The following is a 24,429-nucleotide window of genomic DNA, read 5'->3' as shown; positions in this document are numbered from 1 at the left end:
CATAGGAAAAAAACAATCGATAATCTAACACAAAAACAATTTACGAATATAAATATATTCCAACTTCTCAAATATCCCCACGAGGAACGGAAGAATTGATTTTTAAAAAAAATCAAACAGCCCAAAAGAAAACAAATATAATCGATAACGTAATAACAACAATAATTCTCCATCTACTCATTTTCAACCTTTTCCTCGACGAGTCTCCACGCAGAGCCTCCACTTTTGAGAGGCGGTGTAGTTTGAATACGGGGACGACAAAGCAAGATCCGTGTGAAAGCCGAACACGGGTCTCCCGTGAATGGGCCGGTGACGTCAACCGGCCGCTGGAAAAATTGCGCAATTTCACCGCTCCACGGCTGGGCGAAATTCCTCGGCTTTCTTCCGGAATCGGAACCGCGGGAAAAACCGGCGGAGGGAATCAACGGCTAATTACGATCCGATCCCCCCCCCCGAATCGTCGTAATTTCCCTCAAGAACGAGTCTAATATCCCGAAATTTATCGCTCGCTCTCCAACCGTTTCCTCCTTTTTGTGGAAAAATATCCAGGCTCCTCGATTCCCGACACTCTTGTCAAATAATGTAACGGATCTAGGCCAAGGATTTAGACCTGGCATATTTATCAAACATATCGATCTTAGTCCATCGATCGTTTTCGAAAGCGAAAATCATTCGGGAAACGAAGATAAAATTTAACAAGTTGTGTCGCACAGGCAGCTTTCTTTTATACTCGTTTTTAATCGGCTGGCGTCTCGATCGTCGAATATAATCGGTATCTGGTCGAGGAGTTAAAAAGTTACGGCGGCCGTGAACCGCCGCTGGTTGGCAACTTTCGCTGCTATCTTGACCGTGCTCTACTTCCGGTACTCGAGAAGAGAAAGGGGAGAGGCCGATATTTACACGTACGTAAATTACACACGCGCGTTTTCGAGAACAACTTTCTATGATCGCGGCAATTTTTCCTGGAAAAACGAGATGACCTAATTTTCATCCGATATTATTCCACGATAAAATTTGAAAAAGTGAGAAAGAGAAACCCCCTCTCCCCAATTCTCCTTTAAAACTCCAAGATTCGCGGTAATTTCGTTGATATATGATTCATCCGGCACCCTGGTTCGATTAAGAGAAAGAGAAGAAAGAGAAAGAGTGTCGACCCCTTTGAGTCCAATCCTCTTTTCGAAATCGAGATTTTTCCGAAGGACGCCGGAGAACGCCTTCCTCCTCTTCCTCTTCCACTTCCTCTTCCTCTCGAAGCGGAGAAGGTGGTTGGAGGAGGGGGCGAGGAATTTGAATTTTCGGCGAGAGGTGGGTTTTTGGTGAAAGCCGACGAAACGACGAGAGGGGAGAGTATATAGACAGCGTTTCGTTTCTGGTCAGCTCACAACGAATCCGCTCGGCGTACTCGTCGCCGCCTGTGTTTCCCACCCGCTCGAATCGGCGTTCACGCGTCCTCCGCTCGAGCCGAGGATTTTCGAGCCCGGGGTGTTGGACCGAAACGGTCTGTGCGTCAGGAGGGAGGAGGAGGAGGTGGAGGAGGAGGAGGCGGAGGAGGAGGAGGTGGAGGAAGAACGAGGAAAAAGAATAAGTGCTAAGTGTGTGTGCCAAATAGGATTATAAACGACTGGCAGCGGGGAAAAGGGAGAGCGGAAAAAATAGGAAAAAAGGTTTGTGAGATGTTGGAGAGATGTTCGTGGCTCGTCCAGTGACTAATACATTTGAGTATATACGTATATATGTATATGCGTACGGTTTTTGCGACGCGGTGACAATTTTCGAAAAATTTGTCTCGCACATGTGTGAACCATTTGTGTTTTTTTCCCCACCGTCTATTTGGTGACTCGCGCGTCTTTTTCGTACCATCATTCCGTCCGTGGACGAGAAAAAGGAAGAAAGGAAGGGAGGAAAGATTGCCACAGATGGGGCAAGTCGATTCCTCCCGATCATTCCGCTTTGTCATTTACACCACGAAAATTTTCAACCGCTTCAACCCGATAGTTTCTCTTTAAATTGCCCGAATAGACCTTTTCTTCCTTTCTTTCTCGTCGATTCTTTCCATCCTTCTGGCAGAAAAATTTCCTGCTCGATTTCTCGGGGGATTTCTTTTCGGGAAGGCGAAGGAGAGAGAGAGAGAGAGAGAGAGAGAGGGAGGGAGAGAGAGAGAGCGGAAGCTGTAACGTTTTCTTCCTCGCGGATCGACCCCCACTCCCTCGATCTCGTGAACGCGACAAGACGTTGAAAAGGCAAAAGGGTATGTGGGGTAGCGAGTCAGTGTGTCAGCGTTCTCACGTCTCTCTTCGAGGCGTCCTTCCTTCTCCGGTTCTACGCCGAGAATAAGGCCGCGTGTAGGCAGAGAAAGACGTTGGCGCGCTCGTACGCGCGTGGTGGGAGGTAGGGAGGGGGACGAGGGGCCGGGGGAGGGGTTTCGCCGTCACGAGTCTCACGAGTGTCGTTCAACATTCGTACCAATCGATCCAATCCCGCCGCATGTGAGCCTCGTGCGACACGAACGCCGTGATGATTTAGAGGCCGTAATAATCGAGTCCAATGGTCGACTTCTCGAGGAGGATGGAAATCTCTTTCTCCGCGAACAAGTGCTTAGAAATTCGTGATAAAATGTATTACGAAAATTATGGAATCTCGCGTGCGATTTCCACGGGAACGTAGAGGCGAGCATTTTCGTCGAGTCCGGATTTCGAACCGCTTTCAACGAGCGGGACGAATATTCGTGAAAGTTGGAGCTCGTTGCTCGCGTCCACACGTGAGATCAATTTTCCGCCGCGTTGCCACGCCGTTTGCCTTAATTTCCCGCTTTCTGCTTTCCGTTCCTTCCCTGCCTACGGGAAAGGAAAAAAAAAAGAAGAGATGAAAATACCCGAAACGCATCTCGTTTTCCGATCTTTCTCGATTCTCTTCCCCCTCTTTCCACCTGTTAACCAGATCGTAAAAAATTACGTCTATTTTCTCTTTTCTCTCATTTAGCCATTTTGAAAATCGTACACGCGCATTTTTCCCTCTGTAATTTTTTAAAATCGTTTCTTCTTTTGAACTACGTAATTTTAGAGAGAGAGAGAGAGAGAAAGAAAGTTTTGACTAACAAATATTGTTTCTTCGATCAAAATTTGAAAATTTTTGTCCAGAGAATAAATTTTGAGAGATTCGTATTTATACATTGATATTTAAAAAAGTATATATTTTTCTTCGTATATTTTCATCGACTTCAATTCGTAACCTATCGAAGTAATTTTCATTTATTTCTTAAATTATATCATCTTAAGCATTATATTCGAAAACTTTCAATCTACGAGACCAAGGTTATATATAATCCAAAATTTCTCCAATATAATAAAACACCCTCAAACTTCTCTAAATTATCGAATTACAACGAATTACAAACGCGTAATAACAAGTAACGCATCCAAGTTGATCGTTGGGTCGGGGAACGATCGCACCGGACGATTCGGGGAAACGAATTGACTCCGACTCTCCGATTTTTCGTTCGAAAAATAATCCGCCCCGTAAGAGCGTGCCTCGACTCTTAACTTTCCATCCGATAAGTGGAACGGCGTAACCATTAGCATGCCCGGTTCCTCATCTTTTCCTCCTTTTTTTCCTCTTTTTCCTTTCTTTCCTTCTTTCTTACCTTTCGTCCACGATCACTTTCACAAACACTCGGGAAGGACGGAATTTCGCGGCGACCGTTCCTCGTTCCGTTCCGTTCCGTTCCGTTCCATTCCGTTCCGTTCCGTTCCGCGCCGCCTCGCTCGCCTCGCATTCTTACCCGGGGTTTCTCGCTCGATGCGTGCGTGTGCATCGTGCTTATAACGGTACTTTGTTACGTCACACGTAGCGCTCGCACCTGTCACGCCTCGACAAAAGGGTTGCACCACACGCGCACCGGTATTATAATAATAATAATAGTAATAAGGGGAAGGAGAGGAGGAGGAAGCCGCGTCGTCATCCGATATCTGATTTCCGTGACGAGGGAACCGGGACTTCGTCCCTTCTCCTTCTTCTTCTTCTTCTTCCCTTAGTATTCACTTTGCACGGATGGCGGCGCACCGATCGATTCTTTTTTGCGCGAAACCTAATCGCCCGGACGTCGAGCGTTTTATGAATTGGAATCGAGTCGAGAATCGCGATCGGAAAAAGAATATACGTTGTATCGTTTCCCTTCGTATATCTTCCATCTTCTTTATCGTTTCAGCGGTTATCCCAAATTTGGAGGGAATTTCTCGGGATCTTGAGCAAAGAAACGTAATTATTCCTCGGTATTTTTGAATGTGGGTCAGGTTAGCCGTTGATGGAAAGAAGAAAAAACGGTACAAAGATTTAACGACCAATGATGATAAATTCATGAGGATATCTCCCCTCCCCCTCTCTCTCTCAAGTTCAACCGACGAAAACGAGGGTAGAGGAAGCGCATGACGGAACCTGTGCACACCTATATGCACCTATACATATACACGTGTCTACGAAATAATTGTGCAACAACGTTTCCGCCCACTCGTCACCGTCGTCCCGAGTTTTTTAATGCACAATTATTTCCTGCACCCATCCGGGGAAAACGGTCTCGACGAGAATTTCGAAATTATCCGAGAGATCGAGCACCCGGCCCCGTTTAGATGCACGTTTTCCTCGCTCTCCATTACGCATTCGTGATTTAGAACGTGAGACGCGGACGGGAGACACATTCTCGAGACACGCGTGCGCGAATGGAACGTCGCCACGGTTGTTGGATGCAAAAAAAAAGAAGAAGAAGAAGAAGAAAACTATTCTTCCTTCTCGCGGAAGAGAAATTCGACTCGATCGCGAGGAGCTTTTTTTCCTTTTCCCCAAACGAAATAATAATTCGCACGGTGGAAATTATTCTTATCACGATTATCTTTCTCCAATTGGAAAATTATTAGTCTGCGGTAAATGTTGATGATTCGAGTACCCGCTTACCTAAACTCTCAATTAAAATGTTGGTCGGTTGGAAAGGAGGTCGTTATCTCATTCCAAATCGTACTTGTATTTAACAGTAGCTTTCATCAACTTACATGGCGCTCATTAAAATAACACAACCAGTGTACCGTGCTCTTTCGAGAAAAGTACAAAACCGTCCAAATACGAAACATCGGCACGTTAACGTTATATTAATTTTGAAACAGCATTTCTCGTATAAGAATATAAGACTCGGAACGGAATTTCTACTTCTCTAACTTGTCCACGATTCGCCCGACCCCCGAACATTAATTTTCGTGGCCGCTTTCTCCTTTCTACTCCCCCTCCTCCTTCCAAAACTATCCTCCCCTGCGAAAATTCCGTTCAACTGGATTTGTCTGGGAAGAAGGGGCGCGCACTTTCCTTTTCGTAGCCCGTCGAAATCCCGAGAAAAGCGACCCAGATTCTCCGCCGCCCGCATTGCCGCTAATCTGCCGGAAGTCGGTTGCACCGCGTCCACCTGGGCTCGATAACCGCTCGAAAACAGCGGATAAAGCCGGCCGGTGAAAGTGAATCCGTGATCGGGGTCGTTTTGTAACGAGAGAGAGGCGAAGGTGAAATTACGAAAATTTTTCAGGGGGCAGATTTAACGGATAATTAAACGAGCTAAATAGGGAACCGGTTTAGCTAGGTTCGATAAATCGTTGTTGTCATCGAAGAAAGAAAATTCCCCCCTCGTTTCGCATTCAAATGGGACGTAAAAGTGGATCGAAGAGGCCAATCACGAGTAGCATCCGAAAAATTGGAAAGGTCGAAATTTCTTTAACTGTGTATTAATTATATCATTTTTAAATTTATTTAATTTTAATCGAGCGAGTAAAAGTGGATCGAAGAGGCCAATCACGGACGAGCATCCGAAAAATTGGAAAGGTCGAAATTTCTTTAACTGTGTATTAATTATATCATTTTTAAATTTATTTAATTTTAATCGAGCCGAGTGTAAAAGTGGATCGAAGAGGCCAATTACAAGTAGCATCGTCATCCGAAAAATTGGAAAGGTCGAAATTTCTTTAACTGTGTATTAATTATATCATTTTTAAATTTATTTAATTTTAATCGAGTGAATTAATGTTTTTTGTAATTTAAGCTTTATTAATTTAATTTTTATACACTTGTTGAACGAGCTTATAGCGAAACTCGTTGATTATCTTTAATTTTATTTCATGTTTTGTACTATAATTTTTTCACTACCTATATTATATATAAATATATATTGGTCAAATTTAAGATCAAATTTTATATCGATAGAAATGAGGATCATTTTTATTAAAAACTCCAATTCGTTTATCTCATTCACATTATTGCTTAAACCCCAATAATTTCGTATTAATAATTTCGATTGCAAAAAGAAAAGCGAAACGAGCAAAAGGGATCGTTCAACTAAAAAGTTTTCCTTTCGAAAATGAAGAGAAAGAAGAGCGCCTCCCTTCGCACATTATTCCATAATTCCAATAATTCTGTACTTCTCTCGCTTCGTCCCGTCTCGCACGCCAAACTCTGGAACTCCCTTACCTCTGGCGAGATAGATAAGAAAGTTGAAGGAAAGGGGGCAGGCGAGGAGCGGAAGGTAGGAAAGGAGGGGATGGGAACGGCGGCGGAGTGGGGGGGGCCCTGTTACGCAGGAGGCGGAAGTGGGAGGGGGTGAGGACGAGCAGCGCGATCGAGATCGTGAGTAGGTCACTGGGACGTGGCTCGTGGCCGAGGCGAGCGTGGCTCGCGCCTTCAGTCGGTCCCCGTCGGCCAACCTCGAACCAACTCTCAGCGGGCCCCGTCCTATACGCGCGCGCGCGTACACGTAGCTCGCTCGACACGACACCACTTCCCATCCGTTTTTCTTCTCTCCTCGCCTGCCGGGAACGGAACAAGGGAAGAGAAGAGGAAGAAGGAGGGGGGAGAAAGGAGGGGAAGGAAGAGAGGCCCCGATGACAAAGTCGGGGCGAGTTTCGTGGCAGTTTTTTCTTCGCTCGCGCGCGTGACGAGGGTGAACGGGGGGAAAGGAAGAAGGGAAAAGAAAGAGGAAAGGACTCTGCTGCCGGGGAAGGAACGAGTCCGCGGGATAAGAGAGGTGCGATTCTTCTTTTCTTTCTTTCCCTCCCTGCCTGTGAACAATTTTCGTTTCCAAGTGGTGACAAAGTACCCTTCGATTCCTTTCCTCGAATCTGCTTAATTTCCCCCATCTCCTCTCGTGTCCTTTGAGCTCTTGAGAAGCTCTCCCCTCCCCCCTCGTGGTACGTGAAAGCGAGGGCGAGTTGCCTGAGAATCATCGAGAGAAAGAGAAAGGAAGGAGAGAGAGAGAGAGAGAGAAGGAAGAGAACACAAAAGAGACACAGCGTTCGGTGGAAAGATGAATCGGGGGCGTGTTGAGGAGAAGGAGGAGGAAGGAAAATAGGGTGGCCCGTTTTCATAGCAGGATTCGTTTTTTTATTGCAGAGAGGAGACCCGGAGAGGACGATGGAGAGGACGTGGCGGAAGTCGACTCTGATCTTATTGCTGCCTCTGCTTTTCGCCGTGAGTACAATTTACGATTATTCGGCTTGTAATTAATTCGTCTCTCTGCCAAGTGTACCATTACGCAGACGCGTAACACTTTTCTTTAGACGCGCGCGCTATAAACCCGGTTCGATCATCCATCGCTTTATTCGAGACAATTCGATTCTTTTTAATAGCCCGGTAAACGATGCGAATCGTTTAAAAGTCAATTTAAAAGTCTCCTTCGTTCGAACGCGATTGCATTTCAGAAAGGAAGAAGCACGAGAGAGAGAGAGAGAGAGAGAGAGAGGAGCCGATCTCGACCTCCTCCACTTTCGCTTTCCCTGACCGAGCACCGGTCTAATTAAATCGCTCGTGGCTTTGCGCGGTTTAATTCGACGATCGGGTACCGTCGTTTAAGGCGACTGCTCCCCTCGTTTAAACCGGCGGGGACGCGGAGTCGCGCGACGGCGACCGTTATTCCTGAGCCGAGTGAAACAGGTGAATCTATTTATGCACCTGTCCGTCTTCTTTCCAATGCCATTGTCGCGCGCTCAACTTGGAATCGACCGATCCGAGTCATCCTCTTCGAGCCACAATACGCATTCGTATATATATATATATATATATATATGTTTATGTCCAGAAGACAACGAGTTTGTTTATTACATTACGTATCCGCGTAATAACGAAACGTGGATTTTGCGAAAGAACGAGTTTGAAATTGAAGTTGTTTCGCACGCTTCTTTTTCTCGCCCAACGCCTAAACGCGCGCAACACCGCTATTCGCACGTGCTGGCCGAGAAACTACGTTAAAGGGGCATCACCCGCTTGTCCCACATATATATATATATATATATCGCTTGTGGCGCCACCCTACGACCACCGTCCGTTTTCTGGTAAGAAAAATCCTCTTAGCTGAGCTCGTGAATTCGTATCTCGCTATCTTTTTCATTCGCGGCGAAAAAAGTAAAAGGCTATGGGGGAATAAAGCGAGCAATTAATTAAAATCTGGGGGACGGGTTTTTTAACGAGATTTATCGTTCGTATAATCCTATTACGTTATTTGCTTCCGTTGTATATATAATCGATGTACTTTCTCAATTATTATCATCACCTTTTTCGCCTAAAGGAAGGTTCGACTAAAATCCGATTCTCCCCTTCTCGAAAGATCGGGGGGGAGAATTTAACGGTCCAAGTTAAGGGAATAAAAGTTTCTACACAAGAGTAACAACAAGAACGCGTAATATATATATATATATATACACAAACGTAAGTTTATTCGGGATCATTAACCGGTTTATTCTTCTTTTGTCGATTCACCGCTCCATTCTCGAGAATCTCGAGGAGGGGGGGGTGAGTGAATGAAGGCGGGCACAGGCTTGCACGGGCTGCAGCACAGGTGGCAGGTAGCAGGCTACCACGTTGTAGCACCGGTGTGTTAACTATACGGTTGAGCAGGCGAAGCGAAGATAGTGGGTCATCGCGCCGGACGCGATGCCCTCTTTCGACTATACGCTCTCTAGACGATCCCCCTCCCTCGCCCCTGTTCCACCAGCGTCTCCCCCTCTTCCAAGGGAACGAGATATATAGCGGGTCAGACTCTAGTCGAGTTCCAACCGGAGGATCCACTTCTTTTCCATCGCCGGCTTTCTTTCCCGAGAAACGGTCTCTCGTCTCCTTCTTCCTTCCTTCCTTTCTTTCTTTCCTTCTTTCTTTCCTCCAGCCCAGGCCTTTTTCACGCGAAACGATCACACACGACTCTTCGATACTTTTCTTCTTTTTCTTCTTCTATTTAGAGGTTTTTCTCGCGGAAATTTGAACGGGGGAGGTTATCGACTCTCTCTCGAGCAAGATTTAGATGGATCTCTTGTTATTCTTCTTTATTTTATTTTCATCTCGAGTTTATTATGTCTAGTTTGTTACGTTTAGGGGGTAATAAGAAAGAAGTGGATAGGAGAGCGTGATTTGAAGGATAGGTTTGTAGGTAGTTTTGAGGAAGTGATAAATTATAAGGAGAAGTAGTATCGTTTTGTGAATATTGGAAAGAGATAATTGTGGAAAGTTATAGTATTTGTAGTTGGAATCACTGCGTTCCAAAGGACGATCAAATTAGTGTACAGAGGCATGTGATTGATCCCTTTTCGAGTCGTTGGGAAAACATTTTATGAAAGAATTTTATATCGATTTTTTGGATCGCTCTTTCCGAATTTTTTACGAACATTTCGATCTTTCGAACATTTCATATAGATCCTTGGAACATTCTTTAATGAAAATTTCGTATCGATCCTTGGATCATTCTTTACGAATTTTTTACGAATTTTCATATCTATTTTTCGAATATTCTTTAATAAAAACTTCATATGGATCCTTTGAACATTCTTTAATGAAAATTTTATATCAATCCTTGGATCATTCTTTACGAATTTTCATATCTATTTTTCGAATATTCTTTAATGAAAATTTCATATCGATCCTTGGATCATTACGAATTTTCATATCTATTTTTCGAATATTCTTTAACGAATATTTCATATCGATCCTTGGAACATTTTTCAATGAAAATTTCACATGGATCCTTCGAACATTATTTAATTTCATATCGATCTTTCGAATATCTTTCAACAAATATTTCATATAGATCCTTCGAATATTCTTTAAAATTGTGAAAATTTCACATGGATCTTTCGAACATTCTTTAATGAAAATTTCATATCGATATTTCGAATATTCTTTAATGAAAATTTCGTATCGATCCTTCGAATATTCTTTAAAATTGTGAAAATTTCACATGGATCTTTCGAACATTCTTTAATGAAAATTTCATATCGATATTTCGAATATTCTTTAATGAAAATTTCGTATCGATCCTTGGAATATTCTTTAATGAAAATTTCATATCGATATTTCGAATATTCTTTAATGAAAATTTCGTATCGATCCTTGGAACATCCATCAACGAACATTTCACATCGATCTTTCGAATATCTTTTAACAAATATTTCATATCGATCTTTCGAATAAACATTCTTCAATAAACTCTTAATGAATATCTCATATCCTTTGACGAATTTTCAACGAACAATCGTTGCGAATAACAATAATAAAAAACGTAAACGCGATACTCGAGAAAAAAAGCTACGCCCGATTACAAATTACGTTACGTTTTCCTTTTCATCTCAGAGGTCGAGCGAAACTTTTAAAACCATTATTATCCTCGCTTCTGTTGAAATATCGTGTTCCTAGGCGAGCCGGGACGCGACGAAACGCGGCGAAATAAAAAAGAATCCGACTCGTCGCTGCTGAAATTACATTACGGCTGAAATATGGGAATTAATGTAAACAGAGGCAGACAGGTGGCGCCTCGAGCGTTATATGGCGCGTTATATCGTCCCTCCTCCTGTTTCTCCCTTTCTTAAAAAATTACAAAAGTCAGTGATCGAGGAAAGGCGCGCCAAACATGGAATTTTCCAAAATGACCCGACCTCCTCTTACCGAATAATTCACTGGAACGGCGGAATCGAGGCGATTTCTAATTGCGTTATAATCCTCGTCGCGTGGACAATCCTCCTTTTTATTCCCAAACGAGAAAGAGAACCGCGTTATTCGGGAGGCGATGGTGGAATCATCCGGATCAGTGAAAACTCGTCATTCGATACCGAAACAAATACCAGGCGGTCGAGACAAAAAGGGAAAGAAGGAGGTAATCGGTTGGCAATCTTGCGGGCTACCGCCGACTTTCCACTCTGTCGCGCTAATCTCTGCCGTAATTCGAGAACGCCGGATTTTCGAGCGAGCAGATTAACGTTTCACGCCGCTCTTTTCAACGCTCGTTTCTCTCCCAATCGATCGAATTGAGGGAGAATAAAAATAAAAATAGAGAGACAAGGTGAGATCCGAAAACTTTTAAACTTAAATGCGGAGAAGGAAGCGCTTAATGCACGGTCGTTCGTTTCGCACAGCAGCGGTGTTCTTCTTTAATTAAAATCCCTCCCCGCCGGCTTCTCAACCCGATTCTCACGCGTTTTAATTGGACCCCGACTTTCCCGCCATTCCCGATTTTCGAGCAATGGAAAAATAAATCCTTCCACGTTGCAGTACGAGAGATTAATCAAAATACGAAGCTTTGGAAATGCGAGGAATTGGATCGGAAAAGAGAAAACAAAGGAAATAATAATAATATAGCAACTGACAAGATAATAAATACGGATAATAAATACGGAGGAAATAACGAAGCTGGTCTAAAAATCGCATCGCGATGTCACTTTTAACAAACGCAGCTACAGCTTTCTCCGACATCCGTTATCTCCGCGATCCACTTTAATCTTAATAATCGAGTTCGTCCAATGTGGGATCTAATATCTGGGACCGTAAACGTCGATGTTGTTGGAGCCGAAAAGAAACGAATTTCTCGAGCGACACTGCCAGTGACCCGACCCACATTTCCGCCGCCATGTGTACACATATGCACACGAAGGCATTGCGATTTCTCTTGGCAAAAATCGCGTCACCTCACTTTCCCACTCGCCACCCGCATTTCGAAACTTTAAAAATCTCGACCGAAGCGATTTTTCCAAGGATTCTCGAAGGAAATCCGGAAGGTGAAAGTCGGCGGCCGATGACAATGGAAAAGTGAAACCGATCCTGGCTTCCTCGATCGAACGGCGTCGCGAAAGTGACTCGCGTTGAAAATTTTCGAGAGGAGCTTTTGGAAGACGATTCGATTTCGTAACTCTTTCCGTAACTGGAAACTCGAAAAACCTGACCGTAACTGCTCTTTACAGTTATTTATTTTTATTTTTAGAACGATCGCTCCCTTCTTCCCTTCCTCGTCGAAGCCTGCCAACGCGAAGAAGAAGCGTGTCAATGATCCGGCGGCACGTGAGAAAAATTTCGAGCTAGGGATTTTATCCGGGAGGGGAAAGCGCGTAATTCGTATTCAACCTGGAATTTGTAGAATCCGTGGGCGTTGGTTCGACACGATTGCATTTCAACGACGGATCGTTGCTCTCGATCCTTCGACGCCTCGATTTTAACAACTCTCTCCATATATATACATATATTTATTGCGCAACAGGGACAAGATTAGTCCAACTCTGAAACGATTGAACCTCGAGCAACGTCGCAACGTGGAATTCGTGATGCGAGCTCATTCGTTCGGGAAGAACCGGCTTGCTAGAGCCACCGTTCGTGGGACAAGAACGAGGATTTCGAAACGTTGAAAACAGAATTCGTCGAATACAACTTATTATCCCTATCCTCAAACTATTCCCAAAATCGCGTTGATGGAAATCCAGACTCGACGCGTCGTTCCATTTCTATTCGCGAGACCGTTCGAACGATCGAATTCCACTCGCCTCGAACCAATTACTAAAACTTTCCTCTTGTTCGCAGAGGGCGCGGTGCGAGGCGCCGCTGGTGGACAGCAGCGCCCTCCCGTTGGAGCACAGGTCGGTTTACGGGGCGGGCGGCGCGCAGTACGCGCACGGCGCGGAGGAGAACTGGCCGCTCGCCTCGCCCGACACTCCCCAGATCAAGCACCTCCAAGTGCAGTGCGAGAAGACGCACATGCGCGTGAACATCGAGTTCGACAGGCCGTTCTACGGGATGATCTTCAGCAAGGGCTTCTACTCGGACCCCCACTGCGTCCACTTGAAGCCCGGCACGGGCCACCTGAGCGCCACCTTCGAGATATTCCTCAACTCGTGCGGGATGAGCTCCTCGGCCAATCACAACGTGGCCGCTTACGGGGCGCCCACTCCCTCGGGCAGCTACGTCGAGAACACGATCATCGTCCAGTACGACCCGTACGTGCAGGAGGTGTGGGACCAGGCCAGGAAGCTGAGGTGCACCTGGTACGACTTCTACGAGAAGGCGGTCACGTTCAGGCCGTTCCAGGTCGACATGCTGCACGCGGTCACCGCCAACTTCCTCGGCGACAACCTGCAGTGCTGGATGCAGATACAGGTGGGCAAGGGGCCCTGGGCTAGCGAGGTCTCGGGCATAGTGAAGATAGGCCAGACCATGACCATGGTGCTGGCCATCAAGGACGACGAGAACAAGTTCGACATGCTGGTGAGGAACTGCGTCGCCCACGACGGCAAGAGGGCGCCCATCCAACTGGTCGACCAGTACGGCTGCGTCGTCAGGCCCAAGATCATGTCCAGGTGCGACGTCCCCCCGGATCCCGCCCCGGATCGCCCTCTTAATCCCTCGATCGTTCCAGGTTCCAGAAGATAAAGAACTTCGGCCCGAGCGCCTCGGTCGTCAGCTTCGCCTACTTCCAAGCCTTCAAGTTCCCCGACAGCATGAACGTCCACTTCCAGTGCGTGATCCAGGTCTGCCGCTACAACTGCCCCGAGCCCAAGTGCGGCCACCCGGGCCTCGAGTACGGCGCGCCCGCCGCGCCGGGCCTCGCCCACGACTACGCCGCCCCGCCCGTCCACCAGAGCCTGGGCCCCGAGTACGGGGCCCCGCCCGTCCCCGAGTACGGCGTGCCGCCCGCCTTCGCCGACCCTCGCCACCCCAGCGGCCCGGCCGGCGCCTACAGGTAGGTACAGCAGTGGAGGGGGGAGTTTGGGAAATGTCTCATTGGAATTTGGGGGGCAGCGAGCAGAACGCGGACGTGGTGCCGGCGCCGCAGGCGCAGACCTCGTCCTCGTCGCCGAGCTCGACGCCGGGCGACGCGACCGCGAGCAGCCCCCCCCAGAGCCCGCAGCAGCAGGACGCCATCCACCTCCCGCCGCCGCCCCTCCCCGGCCACCCGGCCGCCGCCTACCAGACCGTGAAGAGGAAGGGGAGCGCCGCTTCCGAGGAGCTGGAGGGCAACTTGGCAACGCTGGGCGGCCGGCCTAGGTCGGTCGAGGGGTTCCCGGCCGAGCTGAGGGGAGCCAGGAGGCGAAGATCCGTCGACGGCCTGCCCGAGCCCGTGAGTACACTTGGGAGGAGGTTGTTTATCGTCGGGCTTCTTTATTTACGTGTCGTTGGCAGATGGAGCGGACGATCGTGAGCCTGGTGAAGGTCGGGCGCGTGTACAAGAGGGCGGCGCAAGAGATGACGGACGTGAACACGTCGAGGACGATCCAAGTGGTGGCGCCGGGCGACGTGAACTTCGCCCTGGGGACGACCAACTCGAGCAACGACACCACGGTCGTGATACAGAACGCGGCCGCGTCCAGCGACCCCGAGACCATCTGCATGAGCTTGCCGGGCTTCGTGGGTGGCCTGGTCATGCTGCTGCTCGTCGTGGTGGTCGCCTCCCTGGTCGCGGCCTTCCTCTTCGTCAGGGTGCGGGCCGTCGACCGGAAGAACATGGTGGCGGGCGGCGGCTTCGTCCACCCGGCGTACGCGCCCGAGAACTGCCCCGTTTCCAACCCAGAGTTCGTCAAGGTGGCCAACTGAGAGATCGTATGGTCGGGTTAATATGGACGTTTCAACAGGATCTCGAGGACACGCTGCATACGTGTATATATATATGTGTATATACGTATATGCATATATATACATGCGATGGAAACAATCACAGACCCGACACGCAAACGTTCTCTCCGTTTCTTCTTCCCCTCCTCCCAATTTCCCACTTTGCTCCTTCCCCCACTCCCCATCCACTTGCTCGAAGAACGGATGGAACAAAACGGGTAATAAAAGGAAACGTGTAAATAAGCGTTACGCTTAGGAAGAGAAAAGCGAGAAAAGAGAGGGAAAAGAAAAGGAAAAGGGGAATAAGGTTGATCGCCTCGGAACAGTCTCGAAGGGCATTGTAAATAAGTCGGAAGTGGTAGGACGCCCTACTCGATTATTTATATACATATCTACACACACACATATACACACACGCGCAGACACACACACGTTCGTATACTTATTATACGAGAAGGGTATTTATCCTTGTATTTTCTTCTCAAAACTTCGTTTCGTACCTCAATCTCGTTTAGCGAGCCACGGGTTCTCCTCTCGTCGACTATTGTTGGAACCCGTGACGATTATTATTATTATTATTATTATTATTACTATTCCATTACTACTACTACTACTACTATTACTATTATTATTATTATTACTATTATTATTATTACTATTATTATTATTTATTTGTTTCTCTAACTAAGCGCCCTTTCTCACGATCGAATCCGACTAACCTAATTTATTCGAAATCGAAATTGTTTCGTCTCTATCCCTATCTCCCTCCTCCTATTTAATTATTTAAGATATTCGATATTTTAAGTATTCCCCTTCTAGATGACACGTGGGGGATAACGTGTTTCGAGTATGTGCTTGAGCGCATGCGCATACACACACATCACACACATACACACACACGCATACACGAGCACGACACGAATGGATATAATTGGACGATGCGATCGCGATACGCGCATGCGCGGGCGAGTTGTACGCGCATGCGACGAGACGCGAGGAAAAGCGTTTTTTTACACCGAGGCAACGATTCTGATTTTTACTTCATGATTATTTCAATTACATACTCGTTTTTATTTATATAAATCCTAATGCGTAATGTAATGATCCTCTTCTTCGCTCTCCCACCCCTCCCCTCTTATGTTATTCCTTTGTTTTATGAGAGAAAGAGAGAGAGAGAGATCCGACAGCGAGGGAATCGGTGGGAACGAAACGGAATTATCGGGGATTACATCTAGTCCCCATCAGTTTCCAAGTCTGCAAGTACGGTCTGTACTTCTCCATCATATTCTCCCGTTGCTTGGCCACCTTTTTGATTTTTTCCAATTCCTTGTATATGTTGTACACGCTACTGTCGGGCCTTATGTGGATCGGATCGTCGAACTTGCATCTGTCGGCGAGCAAAGGAGAATATTACTTCGACGTATCATCGGAAGGTTGTAATTTTCAAACTCACTTCAGTAAACTGAATTTCACCCTCATATCGACGAAATAGAATCCCACCTCCTTGGTCAAATTCAAGATCGTGCCGAGCTCTATTCTGATAAATTCCGATAACCTCAGCTTTGGTTATTTGGCTGTTAAAATTGATGAAACAGAGAGAAAGACTTACCTCACATTTTTCGTGTTGGCCAGGAATCGAAGGGTGACGGTGCGCCGATTCAAAATTTTCAAACTTATGTAATCGTTCATTTGCACGAAGATCGGTTTCAAGTAGCACGCATCGCTCGAGTAAATTTGCCTGTTCGACACAATTTCGCTCTCAATTACGAAGCAACGAAAGCGATCGACGATCGTTCGATTACGAGAGCCCATTTATCCTTACTCGGTCTCGACCTCCTGCGCCTTCTCCTCCTCCTCCTCTTTCTCCTCGTAGTACTCCTCCTCGACGACAGGCTTCGCGTCCTCCGTCTTCTTCTCCTTGGTTCGCGAAACCAGCGAAGGCGTGGACGCTTTGTTGCTGCGCGCAAACAAGAAGTGTGAACGGCGTTGTTTCCTTTCCGCTCGATCGTCCTTACCTCTTGAACATCTTCATCGTCGGCGAGTAGAAATATTTCTCCAAATGGGCCGCAGATTTCTCCTGCGAGAAGGAAAGGGGAGGATCTTGTTCAACTTAATTAACGAGAGGAGATGAGCAATAACGAGAGCAACGGCCACCCACCACGTACACGCTCTCCAGTATCGGCGTCCTTTCGAATATGTCCCATCTCCACGTGAGGGGGATGCCGGTCGGGTTATCCTGCCAAACACCGCCGATCTGGTTGAACGAGATCCTTGAACGAGAGAAAACAAAGTCGGTCGAGGGGAAACGGAGGAAGACGTTGGTCAAAGATTCTTTCTTCCCCTCACCTCGTCTTTCCTTCCTCGTCGAACACGGCACCGTTCCCCATCGTGTCGAACACAGCGATGATCTGGGACTTCCTCTTCACGCCCATGAAATCTTTGCCCCCTGGGCTGAATACAGTATACATATCGTCTTGAAACCGATTTTTCCGATCATTCCCTTTTTCTCTTCCCTCCGCTCGCTCGCTCCTCTCGATAATCAGGGTTGCCGAAAAAAAAAATAATGATTATTTACATCTGCGTTATCGCTCTTTTGCTTTCTCTCTTTCTCTTTCTTTTTTTTTTGGCAGCCCTCTGGCACGATCGATCATCCGAGCTGAAGGTTCATCGAGGGACTCGAAATTTTCGAAATACCGAGGCTTTCAACGATGCTTCAACCTTCAACGAGATTATCGATTTCCAAATAGGGAATGGTAACATTGATAATTACAGTCTCGCTCAGGCGGCCTGCTGAATTTAATGGCAAGGCTCCCGTTCGGGTAATATATTTCCGCCGATCTTGCGCCGGAGAAGTTCATGAAGATGCGCTTGTCGTTGTAGTACAGCCTCCTTTCGAGCCTGTATTTCTTGAACCTGGCGATCGAACTCAATCGTGAACAATCTTGGAACGGGTTGTTCGAGTTGAATAATTGGCGAGTCGGGATTCTTTGAATCGAGATTTTCGATCGAAGAAGAAACGAACGATTCGTTTCGCGAGTTAACGCGTGGGGAAACTCGCTCTCTTCTCTTTTTATCGCTCGTTAATGGGGACGAGAAATCGTCGATACGGCCATCGCGGTAATCCTCGAGCTGGCAAAATCAAATTCGCCGATGCATAAAATTTAACGAGCTGTTTCGCGTGATCGAATTCCACGGATGACGAGTTTCCTCGTCGATCGAAACCCGATATATATATATATATATATCCTCGATGTGTTTAATCTTGGATGTATCTCGAATCTTATATCTCGAAATTGTATAAATTATAAAAAAAGGAAAAAGAAAACGGATAAAGTTTGCTTTAAATTTCGTTTTAATCGGGTACGTGCATACTCGTAATAAATCATGGGACTGTAATATTCATTAAAACGGAGCAAACATTAATTATTGATTAATTCTCTTTAAAAACGTAATATATAAGAGTAAAATGGGAGAAGGAGGGAATCGAGGATTCGATTTCGAATTCACAATGCTCGAAACGTACCAATCGAGATGAGGTTTGGCAGGATTCGTTTGATACTCGATAACTTTCCTCATGATTTTCGAAACGGGGAGCACGGTCCAGCCGAGCTTCACGAACAGCGGGTTTGATAATTGGTACTTGATCGTGGTTTCCTCTGTAACGTAGAAATTTCACGCGAGGGCTCGCGAGAGGCCTCGAGGGGCGCTCGAAACCGCGATAACGGTTCCCATTCGATCGACCGATTCGATCGTGGCAGAATTTCGGAAATTTCGAGGGAGAGAAAAAGGAGAGACGAGAAATAGAAAGGATCGGTTTACCGATCGGCTTCTCGTACACCTTCACCACTTTCTTGTAAGGGAACACGATCGGCTTCACGTACTCCTTCACCCTGATCAAATCGATTTCTTTCTCCCGCTCCTTCTTCACCAACTCGATGATCTCTTTCTCGTCCTCTATCAACGCTTTCTCCTCCGGCTTTATTTCAACCGCTGGACCAAAACAAAATTTATCGATCGAGAAAGTTTTAAAATTCAATATTTTATTTTATTGGGGAAAAATTTTTATTCAAAAAAAAGAAAAAAAAGAAAAGAAAAGAAACGATTACCCTTCTTCTTCTTCTTCTTCTTCTCCTCCTCCTCCTCCTCCTCCTCCTCCTCCAACTTGTACGTCACCTTCTTCTTCTCGCTCTCAAAATCTATCTTCTTCTTCCTCTTCCTTCTCTCGCCCTCTCCCCCCTTAACCTCCTCCCCCTCCACCCCCTCCTCCGCCTCCCCCCTCTTCTTCCTCCCTTCCTTCCGCCCCCTCCGGCTCCTCTCGCTCGCCCTCCCCCCCTCGGCCTCCCCCTCGCCCTCCCGCTCACCCTCCTCCCTCCCCCTCCTCGGGTTCGCCCTCCTCCCCCTCCTCCCCCTCGCCGCCCTCTCCTCCTCCGCCGCCTCCTCCTCCTCCTCCCCCGCCTCCGCATCCGCCCTCCGCCCCCTACCCTTTCCCCTCCCCCTCGGACGCCTGCCCTCCTCCTCGTCCGACTTGCCCTCCCCCGCTCGCGACCCCTCGTCCCTGTACAACCTCCTCCTCCTCTGTCCCTCCCTCCCCCCCGGCGACCTGTCCTCCGGTCCCCCCCTCCCGCCGCTCTCGTCCGCCCCCGCCTCGTCCCGCGCCCTCCACCTCCCCCTGACCCTCCTCCCCCCCTCCTCGTGCTCGGGACCCACCCTCGCCGGAGGGGAGCCACCCTCCTCGCCCTCCGCCGGCGACCGTGGCGCCCCGTCCGCCGCCCTGCCCCCCGACTCGGGACCCCTCCTCGAGGGCGAGTCCCTCCCCTCCTCGTGCCGGTCCCCCCTCCTCGGGGGAGCCCTGTGGCCCCTCGCCTCCTCCTCGGTTTCGACCGAGCGCCGGGTCCCCTCCTCGGTGTCCAAGAATTGCTCCTCCCTCAGGGATCTGGGATCCTTGGACGGGCCCGGGTCCCGCGGCACTTTGCTCGCATCCTGCTCCGTTTTTCGGGATTTTTAAGGATTCGAGGACTCGTTTTTGTCCGACTCCCGTCACGAATGATCGAATAAATCGTTCCGATCGATTTCCGATATTTTTGGAATTAGCGTTATTACATTCATGTTCCCGTTTCCAATTTTAAATATACTCGGGTAACGTGTACTTACCAATCCTGTGTACATACGTTGAAAACGTGTATATAGGAGAGGATGGAAAGATGGCGTCGAAAGAGTGGAATGCGGGCGGTTTTCGAACTGTCGTGACGAAAGTCGCGAAGGAGAAATGGACTGACCGATATCGATTGACGGAGGACCCACTCGATCCGGATGTTGTTGAACTTGAACGCCTCCTCGCAGCAAAATGTCCCCTGAGAGGTGGGCGCGGAAATTAGAGAAATGAGAGAAGACAACTTAAGGTTAAGGCACGTACCCATTGTCGAGTAGTTTCAGCGATGACGTGGTCGCAGAATCTGCATATCCTGAGAGAGGGATAGGATTTGGACCTCTTCTCGCTCCAGTCCCGAATAAAGTTGTTCACGAGGTTCAGTATCATCTTGATTTGCGTATTGTCGAACGATTCTGGGGAAGCGATGAAAAATGGGAGAGAATTAAGGGGGAAAGAATCGCTCGTTTCTTTGCACGGATTACCTTCCAGAGTTTGGAAAGGGCAGACGAGCTTCTTCACTATTTCCTTGAGTAGAAGCGACAAGATATGAATTTTCTCCGACATCCTGCACGGCGCCAACCTTTCCAAAATGTACAACACGTCCTTTATCCGGCATATAATGTTTTCGATGTCGTTTGGGTTTTGCAGGCACAACAGAATCATGTCCGTCTAATAAGGGAAGGGGACGTTTTATCTTAGGGACATTTTAGAAAACGTTTCTTTCTTTCCGCTCACTTTGCGAACCACCTCGTCCGGCAAAACGTCAAAGTCTTGACACCGAACGCAAGGGGACATGTCTTGGTAGAGATCCGATTGTTGGCACTTTTTTTTCAACACGCTCACGCAGATTATCGATGCGGTCGAGGCGGTGACAACGTCCAGAGCACCGTGCAAAGGGATCGACTCGTAATTAATCGCGAAACACTTCTTCGAGTGGAACCTGGATGGATGTTTGTTTCTTCTTAATGAACGAACCCGTTTATATTTAAAAAAAAAAATATTTTTTTCCATCTATTTTTTATCGGGGGACCAACTTGTAAAAGTCCACGAAATTTCTCAACAAACGATGAGCCCTCGTGAAAACTTCCAATGCCAAGCTCAGCCATTCCGAATCTTCGCACAATTGCGTCTTCCGATAGAGGCAGAACATCGTTGCGAACGATATTTCTTTCTCCCTTTCTTCTCTCTCTCTCTCTCTCTTCAGATCTTTTCGCTTTAAAGATATTTCTATTTCTCGAGAATGAGAATTGCTCGGCCTCGATACTCGTTCGATTAACCGACGGATCGATGGATGTGAACGGTTTCGTTGTAGTCGAAATATATAGGATACGCGAAATCGTTTTTACCGACGAGCAAGCTTGGCCCTTCGATAATTCTTTTTTCGCGCGTGGAAACAACCGAAGCCGGAATCAAGCCCGGTTTATTTCTCTCGTCGCAATCAATCAATCGCCGCGGTAAATCGTCATCATCGTTCCTCTCGACTTCGCTTTCATCGCACCATGTTTTTGACGCGTGACAAGTGACGTTCGTCGTGTCGCGTGAAGTAGGCAGCGCGTGGCAGCGCGTATCGATATTTCACCTAGTCGGTCTCGACCATCTAGTTCCCTTCACCGCGCGCCAAATTCGAAGCGATGCAAGATTGATTCGCGATTCCAAAGAGTTTTATCGTTTATTTCTTTTTTGAAATATTATAATTAGGGATGGCCCGAACATTTTCATTCATTGTTGCGCCTTGTGACGAAGTTTTACGTTTCGTAAATAGATAAACGAATGTTTAAAAACTTAGAAATTTAGAAATCCCTACGTGCAACGATTAAAACAGTTGATTAGATTCTATAGATATAAATTTCGAGAACAGGTTTTACATAAATGTTGGCCAACGAATTTTTATTATTTTAAAAATAAAATTGATCGCTCTCTACGTCTAATAAGTTAAAATAGTTAATTAGATTCTACGTTTCATAAATGTAAATTTCACGTTTTATGTGAGCTAATGTTGGCCAACCAATTTTTATTTTCTTTTAAATATAGAAATTGACGAATTCTTACATCCAATAGTTAAAATTGTTAATTAGATTCTACGTTTTATAGATTTCTAGAACACGTTTTACGTAAGCCGATGTTGGCCGACGAATTTTTATTTTTTTAAAAATATATTCCTTTCTACATCCAACGGTAAAATATATTAATCACATTCTACGTATCTACGTAGACGCCCTGTAAATTTCACAAGAGGCATGTAACTGGACGTTGGCCAACGAATATTATATTAATTATTTTCAAAAAAAAAAAAAAGATAGAAGAATCGACGAGATCTCGTTCCTTCCAGATTTTTCTTTCTTATTTCTCTTAAAAACTATACCCCACCAAGGATATATAATGAACGAAAATTGTGCTCGTTCGAAGGAGGGGCCACGCTCAAAGGCTTGTTTAACCTTACATTTCCACACGTGTGACACGTCATGTGGAACTTGCGGCGAAATGCTCGTCTTGTTTTACCCTAAAATTCCGCGATAAAGAGTAAGGGGGGGGAGATGCACTTGGGGAGAGGCTTAAAAGGGATTGCTGGTGATTAAAACAAAGATGTACGCCTCGTGGATACAAGATTCATAGTGCATCGCGAATGTAATTTTTCTTTTATCGTTTATCGTTCAATTTGTGAGGCGTATTGAAATTATTGGAGTTGTAATATTTTATAATGAAATTTAATTAAAAAAATCGCTGCCTCTTTTCCGTGTCTCTTTTATCACTCTTCCTTTCCCTTCTTGTAATTTTTAAAGTATTTTAAAGTATACAAATTTTGGTGCATTTTGGAACATTTGATCCGTTTACCGTAAATTTTAGCAAAATGTATCCCCATTCGAATATTATTCAAATAATAAATGTAAAATCTATCCCACGAACTTTTTAACACGTGCAACGTGTCGGTAATTATTTAAACAAAAATCGGGGAATTTATTATCCTCCTCCCTCCCTCCTTCCCTTCTCTTTCCCTTCTCCACTCAAATCATCCCTCCCGATTTTAACATCGATCCAAATACATTTTCGCGAATCACGTACATTTTTGATATTTTATATTTTAAATTTCACTTCCATTCCATTACTCGCTTTTATTTTCCACGTTTAACGTTACACGTTCGCGGCATAAATTGAAATAAAAAAGGGAAAAAGCCTTTCGACTTATCCCACAGTCGTTGTCTACTTCCGAGGAACACGAATAACAAATCGCTAAGTGGAAAACTCCGACCTTCTTCCTTTTTCTTTCTTTCTTCTTCTTCTTCTTCTTCTTCTTTTTTTCGTTACTCACACTGATTACAAGGAAAAGCGAGGAGGAGAAGCAGGGACGGTGGTTTGTATTTATAAAAAGTTCTCGCGGACACGATTCGTTCGGAATTTTCGCTCATTCGAAGGAGGGAAATGGGGAGGAATCGAAGGAGAATGATTCGTGGAGCGTGAAGAAATATTTGGAGGGTTAATTGAGATTAAGCAGAAGTTTCTTTTCGAAATTATCCGAAACGGAGAAAATTTGGAAAACGCGATAAAAGGAATCGGTCTTTTACTTAATATAATTATTTCTGGAACCAAAAATTCGGTCAATCATTGTTGAGAATTTCTTTCCGTGCCGTCGAAATAGAATCTCGGTTCTTTCGAACGAAAAAGGGAACGAAGAGAAATATAATTATGGAATAGAATGCTTTTGGTTCAACGAATAAAAAAAATTTGGGAACGAAAAGGCTGCAGATATAATTATTTGCAGGATTGATTCGGTTAGTTCTTTTCTTCCACTCGATTCAACGCTCGTATTTTTTATCTAAATTTTCGAATGAAATAATGTAAATGGGAAAATTTGAGGAATAGGAATTTATCCGTCATAATAAGAATAGGATGTTTTCGTTTTTCGAATCGATTCGATCGGAACGAACGAAGAAAAAAGAAAAGAGAAACGGTGGAAAAAGATCGTTGGGAGAATCTCTCTAAAGTTCATCCCCGCCGAAACTAACTACTCGCCATTTCGACGAGATGGAAAAAACGAGAATCTGCTAGAATTCGTGATTCTCTATCGTAATAATATCGCCCTCTCCCCTCGCACTCGACTTAAAAACCGACCGAGCGTGGAATATTTAAATTCCTCGCGGCTGAAATTGTTCTTCCACTCCTCGGCACGCTGCCACGCGCTTCGTTACCTCTCCCACCCGACTATTGCATGGAGAAGGGAGGGGAGAGACGCCTCATATGACGCATACCACGTTGCGCATCCACCTCAACGTATTAATAATTTCGTATCGCGATGCTCACATTAATATACTCGGCCCGTGTTGCGAGGAATACACCTCGTAAATCCTCCTAACCTTCTCCGCCCGTTATGACCAGTATTATCCACTTTATATATATATCTATATATAGAATGG

The 24,429-nt window shown here is 46.0% G+C and overlaps 2 protein-coding genes across 3 annotated transcripts; one reads left to right on the top strand and one right to left on the bottom strand.

Moving 5' to 3' along the window:
• The first annotated feature begins 1,508 nt into the window (after positions 1 to 1,508).
• On the top strand, positions 1,509 to 15,954 carry LOC108001504 (uncharacterized). Of its 2 annotated transcripts, none has more exons than XM_062080564.1 (6): positions 1,509 to 1,664; positions 7,414 to 7,491; positions 12,847 to 13,619; positions 13,679 to 14,002; positions 14,062 to 14,380; positions 14,443 to 15,954. In XM_062080564.1, the coding sequence occupies exons 2-6, from the start codon at positions 7,435 to 7,437 to the stop codon at positions 14,851 to 14,853; spliced, it is 1,884 nt and encodes a 627-aa protein (XP_061936548.1). In that variant the 5' UTR covers positions 1,509 to 1,664; positions 7,414 to 7,434; the 3' UTR covers positions 14,854 to 15,954. The 2 variants fall into 2 exon arrangements, with proteins under 2 accessions (XP_061936548.1, XP_016918016.1); XM_017062527.3 differs by lacking the exon at positions 1,509 to 1,664 and adding an exon at positions 6,010 to 7,048.
• On the bottom strand, positions 15,877 to 22,016 carry LOC108001505 (uncharacterized). The gene is made up of 14 exons (XM_062080733.1): positions 20,503 to 22,016; positions 20,285 to 20,433; positions 20,148 to 20,222; positions 18,978 to 19,851; positions 18,691 to 18,861; positions 18,395 to 18,527; positions 17,642 to 17,784; positions 17,218 to 17,344; positions 17,030 to 17,141; positions 16,887 to 16,948; positions 16,694 to 16,828; positions 16,481 to 16,609; positions 16,325 to 16,408; positions 15,877 to 16,258 (listed from the first exon to the last, which is right to left on the bottom strand). The coding sequence occupies exons 1-14, from the start codon at positions 20,681 to 20,683 to the stop codon at positions 16,087 to 16,089; spliced, it is 2,547 nt and encodes an 848-aa protein (XP_061936717.1). The 5' UTR covers positions 20,684 to 22,016; the 3' UTR covers positions 15,877 to 16,086.
• Between the last annotated feature and the right edge of the window lie 2,413 nt (positions 22,017 to 24,429).

This window comes from Apis cerana, linkage group LG10, assembly GCF_029169275.1.
Source record: "Apis cerana isolate GH-2021 linkage group LG10, AcerK_1.0, whole genome shotgun sequence".
Taxonomy (NCBI): Eukaryota; Metazoa; Arthropoda; class Insecta; order Hymenoptera; family Apidae; genus Apis; species Apis cerana.
This window is presented reverse-complemented; position numbering and strand designations above follow the sequence as displayed.